Source organism: Zootermopsis nevadensis, unplaced genomic scaffold (genome assembly GCF_977971745.1).
Source record: "Zootermopsis nevadensis isolate Lab colony 2312 unplaced genomic scaffold, Znev_1.0 Znev_ptg000017l, whole genome shotgun sequence".
NCBI classification, from domain to species: domain Eukaryota; kingdom Metazoa; phylum Arthropoda; class Insecta; order Blattodea; family Termopsidae; genus Zootermopsis; species Zootermopsis nevadensis.
The window spans coordinates 11,092,671-11,111,726 of NW_028259149.1; the positions used below are offsets into that span (position 1 = coordinate 11,092,671).

A 19,056-nucleotide genomic window follows, 5' to 3' on the forward strand; every position below is an offset into this window, starting at 1 on the left:
ACTGTAGAAGTGATCAGTTTTGTGGCTGAGAATTATAAAATGAGATTCAGTGGCTTTTGTAGCCGTGCTTAAAATACACATATCTTTGAAAACCCAATCTTCATTGAAGTCAGTGATGCTTCAGAACAATTACAACTTAAATTGATTTATCTGCAGTATGTCTAAATTTTGTGTAGTATCAGCTCGAAAGCTTTATTTACCCTTTATGTTTCTTTACCAGTCTCTCAGTTATGTAAGTTATCATACAATTTGGCAAGTGTATTTGTTAGCACATTTACAAGTGGACAGGCATTATCACATGAAACAAAATACAATTTTATTTAGGAATCACTGATGTGCACTTCTATGTTGTAATGTGAATTGTCATTTTGGAAAGAGAACCAAATGTTTTAATTTATCTTTTGGAGAAAAGGAAGGTCTAAGCTTCTTATTAATATGGCAAGTTTAGACTGCTTTTTGTTGTGATGTTCAGTTTTGTGATGGCTAAAGTAGAGATATTTAAATTCTTCAGCCTTCATGGCACATTGTACCTTTCAAGCTGCCTAAAAGATATAGATAATTGAGAGTTTGATTTTTATAAGGTTGGATCATCTTGAATGTCTACAGCAAGCAGCCTTATAACCAGCACTATTCATAGCTACTGAGATTGACCTGAAGCTATAAATAGCTTGTCTCCTCAGTGTGGCTCAAGCAGTACAGCTGTAATCAGCTAGCAGTAACAATGTTGTCAACTTGTATCAGATATATCTGTAAACGTGGGGTAATGCTTTGTAACTTGTAAATGCAATTTAGAAGTAACAAAAATCACATTGTTCTGATTTTTTCTCAGAATTGTGTTGGATTTACTCTTTCACATATTGGTAAATTATTACTCTTGGTGCAGTTCAGTGTATAAATTGTGTAACTGCAGTACATTATGTTGTCTGAGCTTTTTTCACAGACAATGGATATTTAGTTACAGAAAAAATTACATTTACATGATTTTGACATTTCACAGGAACATCATTTCATTGAGTCAGTTCTCATTTACCCAGTTGCATTTGATCTATGTTGTTGATGAATGTTTTTTTTCTGTAGAAAGTTCTGGTTTCTAATGATAGGCATTAGTTTGGTTATGTGTGTTAGAATATTACAGATGCTGGCTTTGTCCATTCATCAGTCTCTGAGAGCATCTGCATTTCTTTTGAACCCCTTGAGGTATTTGCATTTTCAAAGTATGACTATAGCAGTGTCTGAAGCTGAAAGGAACATTATTTAACCATTAAATGGGAGAATACCCACTAACTCTAAATAATGAGTGAACTTAATTTCAGTGACATTGACTTAAAATGTTTATCATTTTAGAATGTTAATAGTTTCTTGTCGTGGTTTGTGATTCACATAATCAGTTTAGAAGGCTAGGATGAGGTGTGTTACAGATGTTTCTGTTTAGGAAAAATAACTAAGTAAATTCTAATTTTTGTCTCAGATTGCAGAGGTTGGCTAGTTCACCTCCCTCCCATAGAAAATATTTTGTCTGCCAGGCTAAGTTCACCTTTCAGAAGAGAATTTACAGGTATTATAACTTAAGCAAGTGAATTAATATTGCAACTGTGATGTTTTTGGTTTGTAATGTTTGTTTTGTTTCAGAAACCACAGTCTTTGCATTTGGTTTCTTGTAGTAACAATTATGCTACAGAAGCAACATTTGAAACTAAGGTATCTTTACATGGCAGGTATGCATGGGTTTGTTGTTACCTTTGTTGTAAATGTTATTACATGGTCTTTCAAAAAGGGCATTCCATTTTAAAATGTTATCTGATTTTGAATTTTGTAAAGAGGAAGCTTGATGTCTTGTTGGATGATTTTGTATGTTAATTATGCAAAGAGAGTCTATGATAAATGTTTGATTGATTTGTGAGAGCTGTGAGCAAGCTCATATTTAACATGAGAGGCATTTTCTTCTCTGCAAACTTTTATTTTTGTTTACAACCTCTTTTACATCACCTGTACATTCAGATTTGTGGAACTGGTCTCGTAATCATAGACTTGTATGATGCATGTCTGTAGTCATATTTTCTACAGAAGTCTTGTTAATTATGAAATCACTTTTGGTAAAAATAAGCCCTACTGTATATGGCATCATGGCTATAAGTGAAAGCAAAGGGTAGTACAACAGACATCTCAAACTCCCGACTCTGATGACTGGTATTTTATTGTTTCTTTCTACATAGCACAGATCAAAGATTGTAAAGGAACAAGAATGGAACATCTTTTTTTAAAGACATTGTGTAAAAGTAATATCTGATATTGAAATAACTTTTCAGTCTGGTATTTTTTCCTGCATTGAGATCATGTTAACTGTAACAGTTGCATTTGTGGCTTGCAGTATTGAAATTGTCAGGATCAGCCCTTCAACTGAATCACAGTTTTTCATGTTACTTTAATATCACCCCTGAAAAATGTATCATTTTACAGGTCCCACAGAAAATTAATTGTTGGTGTAACAGTTGACATTTTGATAATAGATGTACAAATGCATGAACTATATTATAATCTTGCATTATAATTCATTACAGAATAGAAATTTATATTGCATGATTCTGTACTCATCCTCCCATGTATTTTACCAGCTGGTCTTGGGAGAGGCTCACCTTTTGATTGAGAGATTGAGATGGGGGGAAGAGTTTAGTGAAATGTTTTTATATACATTACTACTTTCCTTACATATCTTTTATGCTCTTTCCCAAGAATTCAGTGTAAAATGTATAAATAATACATTCCGTATAAAATGGTTCTTGCTAGTTTAAATATCTTTGGTAATTTGTGTTAAAATTTGAAAGAAGGTCAATGAATGCAGAAAAATATTTAGTGTTAGGCAATGTTTTCCAGTTCATGAACTTTGCTTGCATTTTTAAAATACTGTGATATGTTAAAACTGAGTTTTTGGCTGTACACAACATACATTTTCTCATAAATACAGAATGTATATAATTCTAATTTATGAATTACCAGTACTGTCTGGGGTGGTTTAAATAATCACCAAACTCCAAGATCAATTTATATGTGTTTGCAGCCTTTCCGCTTGCACAGACTGGAGTCTGGGCCTTCAAACATTGTGAGCATTACACGTGATGATGCTTTGGATTTCTACAACAAAATGCATATGATCAGGAGACTGGAGACTGCTGCTGGTAATTTATATAAAGACAAGTTCGTCCGAGGTTTCTGCCACCTGTACTCTGGCCAGGTCAGACTGACAGTTCCACAACCTTTACAGTCCACGACTGTAATCTTGAGACTTGCAAGGAATGCAGGAAGTCCGAAGTGTTAAAGGCAGACGCTATCTTTCCTCCTTCACCCCACTTCCTCACCCCGCAAGTCTCAAGGTTACTGTGACTTAATTCGTAATAGTCGCTGAGTGTAAGATAACGTGACTGCCTATGGTGCCATAGTCGAGGCATGAAATTCTCTTCAGAAATTTGGATGAGGACTTAGTGCATGGCATTAGTTATTAATGTTACAGAAATGAAGTACATAATACCTTCATACCATCAGAACACAATTGTTTATTACAGATATTCACCCTACACGGTTAGCATCTTAAAGGGAATCTCAATGCTGAAGTTTCTTAAAAGGTTTACATAATTATTAGTGCTTCATAAACCTATGTCTATTATTCTACACTGAAAATATTATGTTTTTAATTTTGTATATATGTACATGTTCTTTATTGTTCATCATTCTCCTTATTCTGTTTTCCATGATTATTTGCTATAGAATTGAAAATGTTATATTATTGATTTTTGTAAATAAATAGGTGATAGAATGTAAATCTTTTAGGGGGTTGGATGGCCCTTCTGCTGCGGTCTTCCTTCATTTGGTGAACTTAATAGAATATAATGGCAGTGGATACTATATTAAAGTAATACAGAAATTAAAATCAAACCCATTAGCCTCCTAGTAAAATATGATATAATATAATATTGCAGTAGATACAGTGTATACACAAAAGAATGGTGCGGTTTCAAAAGTTAATAAAAAAATAATTTCTCACCTTACACGGGCACAACATACACCGTCAGCGGCGGCAAATATCCAAGTTTCTCATGCGTTAATTACAGTCCTTCAATGTGTGCACCCTGGGTCACACGACACACATCCACACGGTAATCAAACTCATCCCATCCAGCGCTGTGGAAAAACACGATTGAGAAGCACTCATACATTCCTGTGAAAATGGGGGGGGGGGGGGGGGCTCCGTCCAGTTGTAGAATGTAATCATCATAATTGGTATTCAGTTGGGGTAACAACCAGCTTTCCAACATGTCCAAAAATGAGTCACCAGTCACAGTTGCACCATTCTTTTGTGTATATCCTGTATTTTTAAAAATAAACTTATTATAGTTATAATTAATAATAGCAGTTTTCAAATAATTTAACATTATGATCATAAATTACTAAATAATAAACTATTACTGTAAAAACACCATGTAAACTACATTCTCAATTCCCAAAACTTCTCTCACCAATATATGAAAATCATGAACCCACAGGTATGAGATGAATACTTTCAGTAGTGTTGTGATGTGGCATGAAGAGCTCTTTTTGTGTAAATGATTTTCTCAATTCAGACTAACATTTCCCCTCACTGTCATTGTAAACTTAGCAGCTGAGGGTGCCTTCTGGAACCATTTCTCATTTTTGGAATTTATAATGCTGCTTGGTAAGGTGTGCTTAATAACATTATACGTCTAAATTAGTCCATGTTGATATATGAATGAACAGTTTGTCAGAACGTCTGAAGGGAAGAGACTGCATTGGATATTTAGGTGGATGGAAGAACAATACTGAAATTGATCTTGAAGGAATAGTATGTGGATATTGACTACATTCATCAGACTCAGTATAAGGTCTCTTGACGGGATTTTGTGAACATGGCAGTAAACCATTGGATTCCATAAAGGTTAGGGGAAATTGTAATAGCTGAGCAACTCTTTGCCTCTCAAAAACGACTCTGCTTTTTGGGGTTAATTAAGTATGGAGTTCTTGTTTGAGATGTGCAACAGTTAACATTGTTTCTACAGGAGGCATGTGCTGTTGGAATGCGAGCAGCCATGCGGCCTCAGGACTCTATAATCTCAGCTTATCGCGTGCATGGTTGGACATACCTAATGGGTGTGCATCCCTTGGGTGTATTGGCAGAACTCACGGGCCGTCAGTCTGGCTGTGCTCGTGGTAAAGGTGGATCCATGCACATGTACACAAAGAACTTTTATGGTGGAAATGGTATTGTAGGAGCTCAGGTATAAATATACAAGTTAATGTAAATGTGTAAGATCTGAGTTTTCCATGACAGTGAAAATTGGATTGTGGTCTTGTGGGTTATGATATCACGCCTACCAACATTGCAGAGGAATCTATTATCTTCAACTTCAGCTTAGAAGCTATAAGAAGATTACACAGCATCATAACTCTGAAGGTCACAGTCATAATGTACAAATTTGTCTAGATACTAGCCCTCCTGTCTTTTATTCATGACATCTCAGGGAGATTCTCAATCTGAGACTGAACATTACTTACTGAATTCTCTTAATGTCTTTGGCAGTGGTATTTTATTACTACTTTCTTTCTTTGTGATTTTATTCATTGTCTCAAAAAAATCTTTAAACTTAAAAATATCACATTTTGAAGGATGGATCATCTTTTGTCTTCAGCTGAAAAGAAAGATATGTATTCTGCTGGATCTGGTACACTGAGCTATTCGTGATCTGTCTACAGTTTGGGAATAGCTCAATCTACTGCTCTGTCATTACAGGAATTGATATTGCTGCTTCTAGATTAATGTTTAATTTAGATTTTAAAAATTACAATGTCAAAAGTAATATATGGGTATATTAATTATTGTTCACTTATATATACAGTTTGTGCAAGATCTTTATACACTGAAAAATTAAGTATTTACTGTACAGATATTCTGTAGGTTCCATTGGGAGTGGGTGTTGCATTTGCAGCCAAATACTCTGGAACTGATGGCATCTGCTTGGCACTTTATGGTGATGGTGCTGCCAACCAGGGTCAGATATTTGAAGTATACAACATAGCAAAGCTGTGGGACATCCCTTGTATCTTTGTTTGTGAAAATAATGGCTATGGAATGGGCACTAGTGCAGAAAGAGGATCAGCTAGCACTGCATTCTACACAAGAGGGGACTATGTTCCTGGTATCTGGGTAAGATTTTTAAATAAACTGCATATACTAGTCACTCATTTATTGCAGATCTGTGAGCCATGCTTTACTCATCATGCTTCATTACATAATTTTACAAAATTTTGTGATCAAAGACGTGGGTGCATAAGTTATGTGAAGTTGCAATTGATCTGCTATGAAGAGCATCATAAACTCGAGAACATCATGTATTTTATTAAACTTTGTTTTAACATGTTTTCATTAAATGCTATACAAATAATTGGATTTACCAACATCTTAATTGTGTTATTCTGTAAGATTACATGTTATTATTAGACTTAGTAAACAAAACTAAACTCTAGTTCTGTTCATAGTTGCATTTCAAACAAGTGTTGAGTTGTTTGGGTTTAACATTTTATTTTCACATGTTAAATCAATTCATAACATGAATCTGTTTACTCTTCAATTTCAGGTAGATGGAATGGATGTATTGGCTGTTCGAGAGGCCACACAGTTTGCAGTCAGTCATTGCATTAGTGGTAAAGGTCCCTTAGTTATGGAGACAATGACCTACCGTTACAGTGGCCATTCCATGTCTGATCCTGGCACGAGCTACAGGACCAGGGAAGAAGTTCAGGAAGTCAGGCAAACTAGGGACCCTATCACATTGTTCAAGGAGAAGATTATTACAGCTGAACTGGTGACTGTTGATGAACTGAAGGTAAGATGCACTGGTGCATATCCTGGAATTTATGTAGAGTTCTGCAGTAAGTTGTCACACTTTAAATTTTGGTGAATGTTATATTATAACTGTACTGACTTTGGAATATTTTGAATTTAAGTAATGTAACTTTCTTTATATTTTATTCATGCCATGAATTCCCAGATTGTGATGAAGATTGTAATCTTGGCCCAGAGATTGGCTATTTTAATTGAAGATTTATGGTTTTCCTCAGTCTCTTCAGGCAGATACTGGGATATTACCTTAAATTGGAATTTTGACATTTAATCTACCATGCATTTTCCATATTTACAAAATATTGTTTGTCCTTAATTATTTTTTTAAGATGGCTGTCTTCTGGGCTGTAGCACCTTGTAGTCTGGTGGAAGTTCTACTAGACTACTTTGCCATCTTAAAAAAACAATGTACAGAGAATGATGATTTGTAGTCATTGCTGTGAGAACCTCAAATCCTATTTATTATTTTTCTCTGTTTGTTGTGTGTTATTTCATTACAGCAAATGTTTGTTGCTGAAATATGAAAACTTTTATGTAATATGAATATACGCATAGAAGGCAGTGGTTTTCAGACTGGATGGTGCAGTCAAAATGAGACACAGAACACATGTGAAACAGGTGGATTGGGGAAGAGCTAATGCAGAAAAGAGTTATCTTAATCTCTTCACATATTTAACCTGAAGGGTTATGCTGTCAGTTTTTTGAGGGGGGGAAATGCATGCATGTTGAGAATGGAGAGGTCTCTGGCAGGTGCTATTTAGTCGATGCCTTCAGGATATTCTGTTTGCGCTACTGCTGGGAATTTATGCTACCAAAACCATATTTATGAATATGTTAATTGACACTGTTGTTCTTGTGCAGGTGATTAGTGATACAAAATTGTATGTTCTACTTCCAGAAATTGGAAAATGAAATTCGAGTAACAGTAGATGAGGCTGTGAAGAAGGCAAGGGCAGATAATGAGATTGGTTTGGATGAACTCACTTGCGATATTTACTCTGCCCCCTTGGAACCAACTGTCAGAGGCATCACACCATGGAACAACTTGGAACATAAAAGGCTTGGACCAGCTGTGAATCTTCATTAGATTGAGTTTGAACATTAGGTACTGTGGTGCCTGGAACAGGTCAACTACAAAACCACAGCAATGATATGCCTTCTAGTATAACAGTGTACATAATCTGGTAAAACTATACTCTTTTGTGTTTCTTAAAAATTTACACTTTATTTATTCTGAATGTTTTGAAATGAAAGGTAAGTTGTTAAAGTTCACATTGAAATCTTTCAATTACTAGTGCTCAGTGCACCATTGTCTTGTACATAAAATAATACATAATCTTGTAATTTCACAGATGGATCAATTGGCCACACTGTATATCTCACAATAAAGTGTTGTATAGGTGGAAAATGATATTGAATAATAATAGTTAACAATGGTTATGCTCCAAGACAAAACTGTAAGGAACTACTATTTATTCATCTTGTGAAATATTTTCTGGGAGCCTGCAAAGTGATTGAGTGTTTATCTTGAATTGTACTTGTTTCGTGTGTTTATATTTTGTACACACATTCATCACACATATGATGCTACCTTTTTGCTCATCAACTCATTCTTTCCAGTCCATTGTCTTTAATTACCCTGCTTTGTGATTCAAGTCTTCATTTCATTTTAGTTTTTCAGTCATGGACTTTATTTGAGTAGAGTAGAATAAAATCAGAGGGAATGGGTATCCAACCCCTTTGCACTGTGACCAATAAAAGTGTAATCTTCACCTCCACATTTATTTCATCAGCATCCTTGCATGCTAAATAAATTACATTAATTTTCTGGTTGTAGCTGTATGATATTCACTAGTGTTCTATAAATGAGCTGAAAAGTGACAGTGCTGCAAGGGACCAACAATATCATAAAACACAATCATAATTTATTAAAAATGCTACTGATTACTCATATTATTGCAAACAGGTTTACGTTACTCAGTAATTGTCTTTAACAGAATCAGTCATTAGTGAAAATGGTGGTGGATAATGTACAGGAAGTAGTTTGCTTCAACAATGCACCATCATCACAAACTTCAGAATTTTCAACCATGCTGTTCATTCATATTTAGACACACAAAAGACGTGACAAGGATGGCGATATTATGTATGCGGAAAATAAATAATTTGTTCTCTTCACAAAATGTTTGAGTGATCAAGTTGGCAAAAAATGAGGTGGGCAGGTTATGTTGTGCTCATGGAGGAGTACAGAAAAGTAAACAATTTTAGTGAGGAAATTATGAAGAGAAGACACTAGTATTATAAGAAGCAGTGTGAAACTGATTCATCAGGCCCAAGATAGGATCTGATGGTAGATTTTTGAAAACGTAAACAAACTAGGCGTTTCGATAAAAGAAGGGGGGGTGGAACTTGACCAACTGAGAGGTCACCAATTTCTCAAGAATTCTGCTCCGTAATAATACTTTTATCCAAGAGAAGATGAACTTGCCGCACATATAATTAAATCTGTACAACCTGTCACTAAATGTAATTTCGAGGGAAGAAGCGGATGGTATGATACAATCCGCATATGAAGCTCCCAATAGAGAGAAATGTTTTCGTGACTGCTTGGCTGCACTGGTCCCACTTATCGAAATTCAGTCATGAGTTTTGTCCTTTGATTGCGGGAAAAGCGTAGGTTATGTTTGCACGATGTGTGTATGGAATTAATGTATTATAAAGATGTCAGCAAATTCAGAAGCACATACAGAGAAGAAAACGAACGCTTTCAACAAAAAGGAATGGAGGCGACGGAAGTATAGTAATAAGTATAAAGGTAAAATTCACTGATACTGTTTCAAAACACTGCGCGATATGATTAGAATCTTTATTACGTGTAAGTCGGATTCATAATCTCGTCATGGGAAGCGTTTCGTGTAGTTTCAGTATAATGTGTATGCATTTAAGTAATTGGTTTAAAGTAGGCCTTAAAAATACGCACTACCTCAGGCCCTTCACCTGCAGAAGGAAGGGTTACGGAGGACGATGTTAGTTGAGGTGAAGTATTGGATTAGAGTGTGAAAATAACAATATTTTACATCAGATTTCAATATTAACTTTCACTGTATGAAAATGGGTGTTAAGTCCATGTACTACAGGCTGCCAGCTGTACTGAACTCCAGGGTTAATGGTGATATGTATTGTGTGTGTGAAAGCGTTTTTAAAGCCTACTAACTTTGGAACTTCATGTAGTTGAACAGTGGGAAGAGCACAGACGAAGAGCTGTTCTCCGCAGTTATCACAAAGAGTTGAGGAGGTCTGCAAGCCAGTCGTCTGTTGGAAAAAACCACATGTCCACATCATTAATTTGTGAAAATAAGGAAAGGTATGAGTGTTACTTCATCTCTCAATTTATGTTCGTACCTAGAGTGTGAAATCTCATTGAGCTGACTTGTTTATTTTTATGCCTCTAGTTCTTGTCAAACTATGCTCAATTGCAATTCTCTATTGCATTTTCTTGAACAGATTTTGTGCTTTTCTAGGCCAGCATTTTTATTAAGTTTGCAGGGAAATAGACATAGCGTGTTTTCCCCAGAACTTCTGATTTTCTTTTTCAGGTTACCAAGATTAACTGCATACCAGAAAGCAGAGGAGGATTATAAGTGCAAACAAGAAGAAAAGATAGCAAAGCTGAAAGAAGACCAAAAGAAGAGACAGGAAAGATCACAAGCTATTGCCAGATACCAGAATAACAAAGCAGAAGTGTTCAAGAAGTTATCCAAGAAAACAAAGAAGGGCCAACCTGTAATGAAAGGAAGGATAGAAATTCTGCTTGAGAAGTTGCAGCAAGATTTGCAATCTTGAACTGAATATACTGACATAAACTGAGTCTTGTTTTGTTTTTAATGTACACTTGATAAAGCAATGGAATCCATTTTAATAGTGAGCCAGAATTTGAAAACCATCAATTCCTTTCATGAAATATGAGAGTATTAGTGAACTGAAGCATTTCCCCCTCTATATTTTGTTTGTTTTGGATAAGCGTCTTGTGAACATATTTTTAATAAACCCGTGGTTAATGTTACAAGTAAAATAAGATCAGCTATTTCTTTGTGAAATTGGCAGATACGATGATAAGGTTTGTTCTTTTCTGATTTCCAACTCTTGTTTCAGCAGGTGCATTCTGTAGCCACTTCAACAGTTTTCTTTCTTTTACATGTGGTTAACCTTTAATGGATAATAGAATGTGTCCTAGTATGTTAAACAGCCAAATGGAACATCAATGTCCTGCTGGGGAATGGAAGTAGTTAATATCCTGCTGCCCTTAAAAATATATCTGGGTTAGTTAGTAACTGGATCTCAGTGTCTCATTATGTAATTTTGTAGCATGTTCTGTCCAATACCATAGTGTCCTTGAAATTGGTACAATGGCCTTTATTAATGCTGTACTTAGCCATTGCCAGTTTGTGTGGTTGGTACAGGTGTATGTGTCGTACATGATCTGTACATTTCATGTAGGTGGTATAGCCTTTCTGCCACTTGTTTCTGTTTCTAGTAACTGGCACTTGAAATCACAGAAAATCATTCACCTTGTCTGCCTATGTAATGTAGTTATAAAGGTTGAAACCTTGGAGGACCGTGGATTATATCCTTTTGTTGCTGCTATGTAAAACAGCATTTCCCAGTGGGCAGCATATAACACAGTAAAGTTGCAGAGTCATCAATATATTCATGTCCCTGCCAGCCTGCAGAGACAGCCCTGTGCCTTTGGCATAGAGTGAAAGTGGTTTAGGGAGAGCAGTTATCACCATCTGTTGGGTGCTGTTTGCAGTGGAGCCAGATGTGGCCAAAGCACTAACAGTTGCAGTGTTGTATTTGGCATGTCTTGGCCCCATATAGATACGAGGGTAAGGTATTTAATATTCCAGTTATCACTGGACACCTTGTCCAGATATGCACTGCCAGTGACCAGGATGACCCATTGTGGTGTTACCACTACAAGGATCAAAGGACACCGTACTTACTGGGGTATGAAGGAAAAGTATGATACTGCAGCAGACACTGAGCATTTGTGGCTTTCGCCATGGATGTCGACCCATACACTATCGGTGAGGAACCAAGTGTAATGTAATTGTGCCTGTTGGGATGAGTACACCAAGAATAGTGGGTCCCATGTTTCTTCAGTGGATACTTGAGACTTCTCCAAAGGAGCATGGATATCAAAGTTATGACTGTAAAGACTACAATTGTGAGTCTTGAATAGGGACGTGTGTAACTTTATATTGAATCCAAGTAAAGAAAGAGTTCATGCAGTTTCTTCGCTGACTTCGGATAGCAGGGAATGACAAAAACTTTCTGAAAAACTATATCCCCCTTGCTCTGTATTATGTAATAAAATGCGGTACTTGTGGGTTATCGGGACATCACTTTAAAAATAGGTTAGGTTAATGTGTGTGGATAAATGACATACTTGAAAGTTATTATATTTTATTTCAATAAATGACAACTAATCTAATCTATTTTTAAAGCGATGTACCTAAAATGCTATTCGTTTGTGTTCGCGATGTGCTGCTATCTGTCGGAAACATCAGTAAGGGTTAATTAATATAAATAAGTTTGGTATTCTCGTACCATATAACAGTCATCTGGGTTCATAACGATTCTGTTTGTACCATCTTTGGTATCAACCACGTTTGACAAGAACAGCTGATCAGATTAGTATAGTACGGCTCCAATACGTTTAAGGGTTGGTCGTTGTGTTGGAAAATGTCGGTCGGTACTTCGTTATATCTGTTTTCACACACCCAAAAGGTTTGCAGGCTTTACAAAAGAGCTCTAAGGAATTTGGAATCGTGGTATGATAGACGGTGAGTACTGAAACATTTGAAGATGATAGCCACTTATTAGTGTATATGTGTAATGAACAATTTCCAATCATTAATGCTTTCGACAGTATTCCGTATCAGTTGCTGAAAATACTTTATTTGATGGAAATAAATTAAACATTCCACTACTAAATAATATCGCAGTAAATGTATTGTCATAAACCAGTTTCCAACAACTGACAAAGAAATTAATGGCTTCACATTATTTTATTAGAAGTAAAAATAATTTGTAATAAGATGGAACGTCAACAAAAATAGTGCTCATCTCCCAAACCCATATTAATGAACCTGTAAGTTTCGTGTGTTCCATCATTTTCAACTGCTGGAACTTTCCCATTGAACCCAACAAGGGAAAAGATAAATGTGCCAACTTATAGTCTAGTTTCTTTTCTGACTTGGATTTTCTGAAGTATTTGCGAATGATATGTACGAAAGTAATGCAACATTTAAATTCCATAGTTTGATTTTATAAAAATGTACTAACAAAGGTACATTCAAATTTATGCATGAAATGCTAGTCACATAATGGCAGTAATCATGTGTCTGTTACTTTGTCATGTTGCTAAGGCTTGACTGTTAATCATAGCAAATAGATAAATAAACTGTAGTAGTTTGGTTTAGAGGCAAGTGGTTTATATGACATCCTACTTCCAGAAGAAGTTGGATTAAGAGCTCCAAATAGGCATAATGTACATTTTTATTGGGGAAAAGTACATTTAAAATTCCTCAGAACTCCATACTGTGGTTGTTTCTATTTCTCTTTTATGTTAGTGATCTTATGCCTGATATAAACACAGTTTTTACAGCTGTTCTATTTGCTGTTGGTACTATAATAAGTAATTGAACCTGAAGAAAGTCGTTAGAGAAGTGCTAAATATCTTTGCTGCTGTGAACAAGTGGTTTATAGGTGATTAATTTTTCCTTTAAATCTTGGCAAAACAAACTTAAAAAATTGAAACTGATTTTTTGAACTTATCCATTACATTAATGTTATTACAACCACAAAGTTTTGGAAGTTGGTTCTATTGCTTTTTTAATGTGTGATTAGCTCAACCAGGGGGCCCTTCTTTCACCTGAAGTTGGAAGTAGAACTGACTTCTGAAATTTTATGGTTTTAATAACACATAGATGATAGATAAATCCAAGAAAACAACTTAACACAACATAGCAAACCTTCAAACTTCATTAAACTTTATGAAGGTAGTAACCAATAAGAAGCCAACATTAATATGCATATAAACTGTTACAATCAGTATCCAGGAAAGGATAACAAACTTCTGTAATGTGAAACGTTAGATCCCTGATGGCATCAGCATTGCAGTGTGTTGTGGGATAATGCATGCCACCTAAGAGCACTACAAACTGCAAGTTATGGGAAAGACTCATAAAGCTTATTTTGCTGTTGCAGAGACTTCCAACTCTACAGATTTTGCTAATGTTGTATTTAGGTAATGCAGGTTTATGATCCTACAATACAGTTCAATTTAATTCACTTGTAAGCATATTGGACTCATGTGTAAATGCTCATAGGATGAAGCCCTACTTGAGTCGGGATGTTTTGTCTCACAGTTATAAGTCTATTACAGATTACTGTTGTGCTTGATGTTACTTTTTAACACATTAAATTTTTCAGATATAACCTCAAAGTTTTGTATCTTCACCATGTTTGTAATTGTTGACATAGTTGGTATTTTATACATATGTAGGAATGTTTTTTATTTGTCTTATACAAAAGCATAGTCTTCATCATTTGGCTGTGGAATCTATTCATGCAGCTCAGAAGTCTTAAACATTAGTAATTTTCTTCAAATTAGGCAGACATATTGGTGTCTTTGCATAATAGACATCTGGCATAAATAATTGTAATTAATGAAAGGCACAGAATAACCGCACATGAACAAATATAAGGTTGGTACAAATTATTGGAATTATGACACCAGCTGTACACTTACATCATTTCTGGTTTGTGACAAATAAAATATTAAGCACTATTCTTGTTGCACAGAGTATTCAAGGCAAAAATTGGAAAGCTGTACAAAAATGTTAAGTAGCAAATATCTCACTAAGTTCACCAGCATACTACTAGAACTAGACCATTGAGGTCATCTGAAACTGTTTCATGTTGGTAAATACCATTTTGCAAACAAGTGATTTGAATTGCTGTTACTAACTATCATGCACAAAAACTTAACTACATTACAACACAGTGTGAGAAAAAAAGAAATGAATTTAACTTTGTATGTGTGGTATCAGAGGATAAACTTGTAAGTCCTTTACTTTATTCTATATGGTGATTCTGCCATAAGTATTATTAATTATAAGATTACTGTGGGCTGGATTTGGCGTTCAGAAGGGAGAAATATGTCCAGAATTGTGGAAAACCCTTCTTGAGAAGCAAAGTCACTCGGCTATCATATTCCCCAATTCCCTCACTTTTATTGAATACAAAGGCTAATTACTATGTTCACAAGAACTTGAATTTGAGGATAACCTTTAAATGGACCATGGAGAGAGATAATTGGCTCCAATTCATTTCAATTAAGGATTGGTGTTAACCTTCAAGAGATTTTACTGCTTTACACTTATAGTACTGAGCAGTGTTATATTTGTATAATGATTTAGTTATCAGTACTCTGCATTAACACAAAATGGTATTCTCACAGTGAAGTTTTTCGATATGAAGCTGTACTGCTAAGACAGCGGTTTGAAGAAAATCGTGATGTAAAGGATATGCGGATAGCAAAACAGCTGCTGGAGAAGGGAGAGCAGGAACTGTTTGAGAAACAGCATTACCAACCAAAGAAATGTGAGTTTAATGGTACAGCCTATAAAGCTTTTCCCTTACACTAATTCAGAAATTATTCTTTGGCTTGATTTGAAGCTTACATTTCAGAGATTGCTTTCACATTGCATGCAAAGAATATTTCATGAATTAATCTCTGGCTTACTTCTGAGAGGTGGCAGGAACATTCAGCACACTCACCCTTAGTTTGTAAATTCGCACAAAAGTCCTAAAAGATATTCCAACAATGCCCACTCACATCAACACATTTTTAATACTTATGCACAATGCAAGTAGTGGATCTAAAACCCTCCAAAATATGTGAACTACAAGTGGATATTTCTACTTCCTCTCCTGCCTTTGGGAATAATTTATTCCCTGTCTGCTAAGCCACCCTCCTCTCTCTCTCTCTCTCTCTCTCTCTCTCTATCTTCAGTTGGCTGTCAGCTTCATTTTACTGTTGTTCAACTGAATGTAATAGTGTGACTGTTAGGGAATATAGTGTAAAATAGTCCATCAGAACAATCTTGCTGCTCAGGTTACCCTAGCAATACTGACACTATCTTACTGAAAAAGTGTTGGGCAGAAATTACTCAAGTTGCAAAAATGAAAGTAGTGCACTGACCTCTACTGCAAGTTTTAGCTTGACTTGTCTTATAGTAAATTAAATTTGGTACATATAAGATGTGATCCATTATATTGTGTCCTGAAGCTGTGTGATTTATTGTCAGTAAAATTATACATTTATGTATCTTGTGGAAAGGGGATTTCGTCATACATTAATGGGATAATGTTTATGACTGTATTGTGCATAAATTATAACTGTTGCCAGGGTAATGCTGTTATGGTATTTTTGCCTTATAGTTTGCATGACTGACCATAAAATCACTGCCTGGTGTACATATTGTGATGCGATTGGTGATTATACCATGAGTTTTTATTCAAGATGGGTTTATCTGGCACTACTACAATTGATTGTGCCTTGGATTAATATTTGTTGCTCCACTAGTTACCATCATGGTTTATTGGATTTAGTTGTTCTCTTCTGCTTCATAGTATGCCATTCCTCTTAGCTGTGATTCTACATTATGTTTCCGTTCGCTTTACCCCTTTTTAGTATTTTAACACTCACTTGTCACCTACTATTTTAACATGTGTGGCTGTCTGCCTGAGCCCATATTTTTAGCACTTGTAACTTCACCAGATGATGAGTACAGTTGTTTTCATTACTCTCTAGAATGTTCTATGATTTTCCAATAGTTTATAGTGAGGTCCTGAAAGAGAGCATTCTTTTTCACTCTGTTGAACTTTCCAGAATGTGGTGTATGTAGCATATTGGCACCACTGTAGGAGGTGGTTGGGTATGCCACCTCAGCCTTTAAGACCACTATGATATTTGAAATAACAACTTTTCTGCATGTATGAATTTATGTATGGTTTATTTACCAGTGCTGTCGGCAGCTCAGATTATCTAACTGTCAAATGATAAATGAATGGTGAATAATGAATTGGATAGGATTTGGAGGGAAGTGGTCATGGCCTAATTTAAGGTACTAATGTTGTATTTGTGTGAAGTGATTGGGGTAAACTGTGCAAAACCTCAGTCAGGATATGCAGTATCTGTGCTGAGATTTGAACCCAGAATCTTTCAGATTTGAAGCAGGAGTGCAAACCACTCATGTGTGATATTCAGTCAGCTAATATGAAAGAACCCTGTTGTATCAGGAATGTTTCTTCACCAGACATTCCAGAATCCCATGTTTGAGATTTCCATCCACGTTATAGCATGGCATTTGTCACAACCACAAACCACTACCTAATGACCAAGTTCTGGATTGGGGTGCTGTGGACTTGGTAGAGCCAACATTTAGGAGAAACATACTGTCTCCATGTTCAGCCCAGAAGACAGCATATTTCTCCAAAATGTTGGTTTCTACATCATGTCACAACCCCCCCCCCCCCCCATTAATTTCACCACCACAAGAACCTCAAATCTCACACTGCCTATTAGATTTAAGGTAAATAAAGTTGTCCCTTGTGCTTATGCACCACAGATATTTGAAGTAAGCTCCACACATAAACTCTGGACTAATGGTTATAAAACATTTAATCTCTGTGACTGTGCTTTTGGAGAACTAGGCATGAATAATGGACAGTAGATACGAGTGTCTGTAAGTGATGGAATTCTGCAATTCTCTTGGCCAGATGCTATTCTAATGTTCTGTATTCAAATGTTCATTCTCACTTGGTGGTGTGTGATGTTAGAATTCTTAGTGACTATTTCAGTGATGGATAAAATTAAGACTTACACCATACTACTAATTTGCAACTGGGTCACACTGAAAAATATATATCCAGAGACTAAGTCAGAGGTTCTGCTATAGTTTAAACAGTGACCAGAATATTTTAAAGTTGTAAGTATTAAAAGAAACTGAAATTGAAGTGTTCCAGTTATTACATTTTTCATGTTTAGTTCCGAAGTCTCCAGGAGGAACTGCATATGAACGTGAAGTTTTACCACCAGACTGGGTATTGGACTACTGGCACCCTCTTGAAAAGGCACAGTATCCTGAATACTTTGCCCGCCGTGAACTCCGCAAGAAAGAGTTCATCGAAATGTGGGAGAAAAAGTACGGCAAACCACCAAAGGAAGAAGCACATCACTGAATGTGTGTTACTGAACAGATAGTATGATGAACACAGAAATGTGATTTAAAGACAGTTTGTATTTAGATTTGACGTGGTAGCTTCAAACAAGTGTAAGAATTTTCAATAGTAAAAGTTGGCACTTGGCTGTGGAATTATCTGGAGCACTAAATTTCATACATAGTTAACAATTGTATAACCATTATGAAATTAATAGGTTTTGTACATTAAGATAAAAGACGGAACTGTAAATATAATAATGCTAATAAAGATGTTTCTTCACTTATATTCAGTGTAAGTTGATTCCTATATGAATTTATAGCTGCTGAAGAAATTTATGCAGAAGTGAAGACATATTTTTTGTGACAGTAAGTCATAATAATAAGCTGGATACTTTGAAATATTCAACCATACCATCAGTAGATAGTAGGTGGGTATAATGGGTGGGATATGTCTCTTTTAAAAAACTTATCTACCTTAGAGTCACCTTAATCTGAACCCTGTTTTTAGAAGTGAGATGTATTACATGTGCTGTGGAGCACATGCCAAACTGCTAATTTAGTTGTTTGTTTTTTAAGTTCAGTTTGTTAAGAATTGAGTTTATTTTATTTTATGTTGCCATTCACGAATAAAGAATGAAACTGGGTTAAATTAAAATCCATTACTAATAGATAAGAGGAAAGTGTGCATGTAAAATGTATTATTTTTTAAATACATACTTTTTATTTAGTCTGTGCTAATCTTATGTACCAATATGATAATGGAAAACAAAAAAGTACTTATGCATAACAAATTATTTTGAATACATTTGTTATGGACTTAATTTTCTGTATCAAATGCTTTAATGTGTCTTTTCT

At 35.5% G+C, this 19,056-nt stretch overlaps 3 protein-coding genes across 7 annotated transcripts; all 3 read left to right on the forward strand.

The window, feature by feature from the left end:
* Positions 1-506: 506 nt before the first annotated feature.
* LOC110834014 (putative pyruvate dehydrogenase E1 component subunit alpha, mitochondrial) lies at positions 507-8,679 on the forward strand. 5 transcript variants are annotated; one of them, XM_087350426.1, is made up of 8 exons: positions 694-760; positions 1,469-1,555; positions 1,630-1,698; positions 3,056-3,229; positions 5,067-5,285; positions 5,963-6,211; positions 6,642-6,890; positions 7,806-8,679. In XM_087350426.1, exons 4-8 carry the CDS (start codon positions 3,140-3,142, stop codon positions 7,992-7,994), a joined length of 996 nt encoding a protein of 331 aa, XP_087206552.1. In that variant the 5' UTR covers positions 694-760; positions 1,469-1,555; positions 1,630-1,698; positions 3,056-3,139; the 3' UTR covers positions 7,995-8,679. The 5 variants fall into 5 exon arrangements, with proteins under 5 accessions (XP_021928410.1, XP_087206553.1, XP_087206552.1 ...); XM_022072718.2 differs by lacking the exon at positions 1,469-1,555 and having other exon boundaries at positions 507-760; XM_087350427.1 differs by lacking the exon at positions 1,630-1,698 and having other exon boundaries at positions 692-760.
* An 855-nt stretch (positions 8,680-9,534) lies between these two features.
* Positions 9,535-11,023, forward strand: LOC110834017 (uncharacterized). The gene is made up of 3 exons (XM_022072728.2): positions 9,535-9,722; positions 10,139-10,271; positions 10,504-11,023. Exons 1-3 carry the CDS (start codon positions 9,629-9,631, stop codon positions 10,748-10,750), a joined length of 474 nt encoding a protein of 157 aa, XP_021928420.1. The 5' UTR covers positions 9,535-9,628; the 3' UTR covers positions 10,751-11,023.
* A 1,461-nt stretch (positions 11,024-12,484) lies between these two features.
* ND-B22 (NADH dehydrogenase (ubiquinone) B22 subunit) lies at positions 12,485-18,485 on the forward strand. Its single transcript, XM_022072734.2, has 3 exons — positions 12,485-12,753; positions 15,435-15,577; positions 18,027-18,485. Exons 1-3 carry the CDS (start codon positions 12,653-12,655, stop codon positions 18,218-18,220), a joined length of 438 nt encoding a protein of 145 aa, XP_021928426.1. The 5' UTR covers positions 12,485-12,652; the 3' UTR covers positions 18,221-18,485.
* The last annotated feature ends 571 nt before the right edge of the window (positions 18,486-19,056 follow it).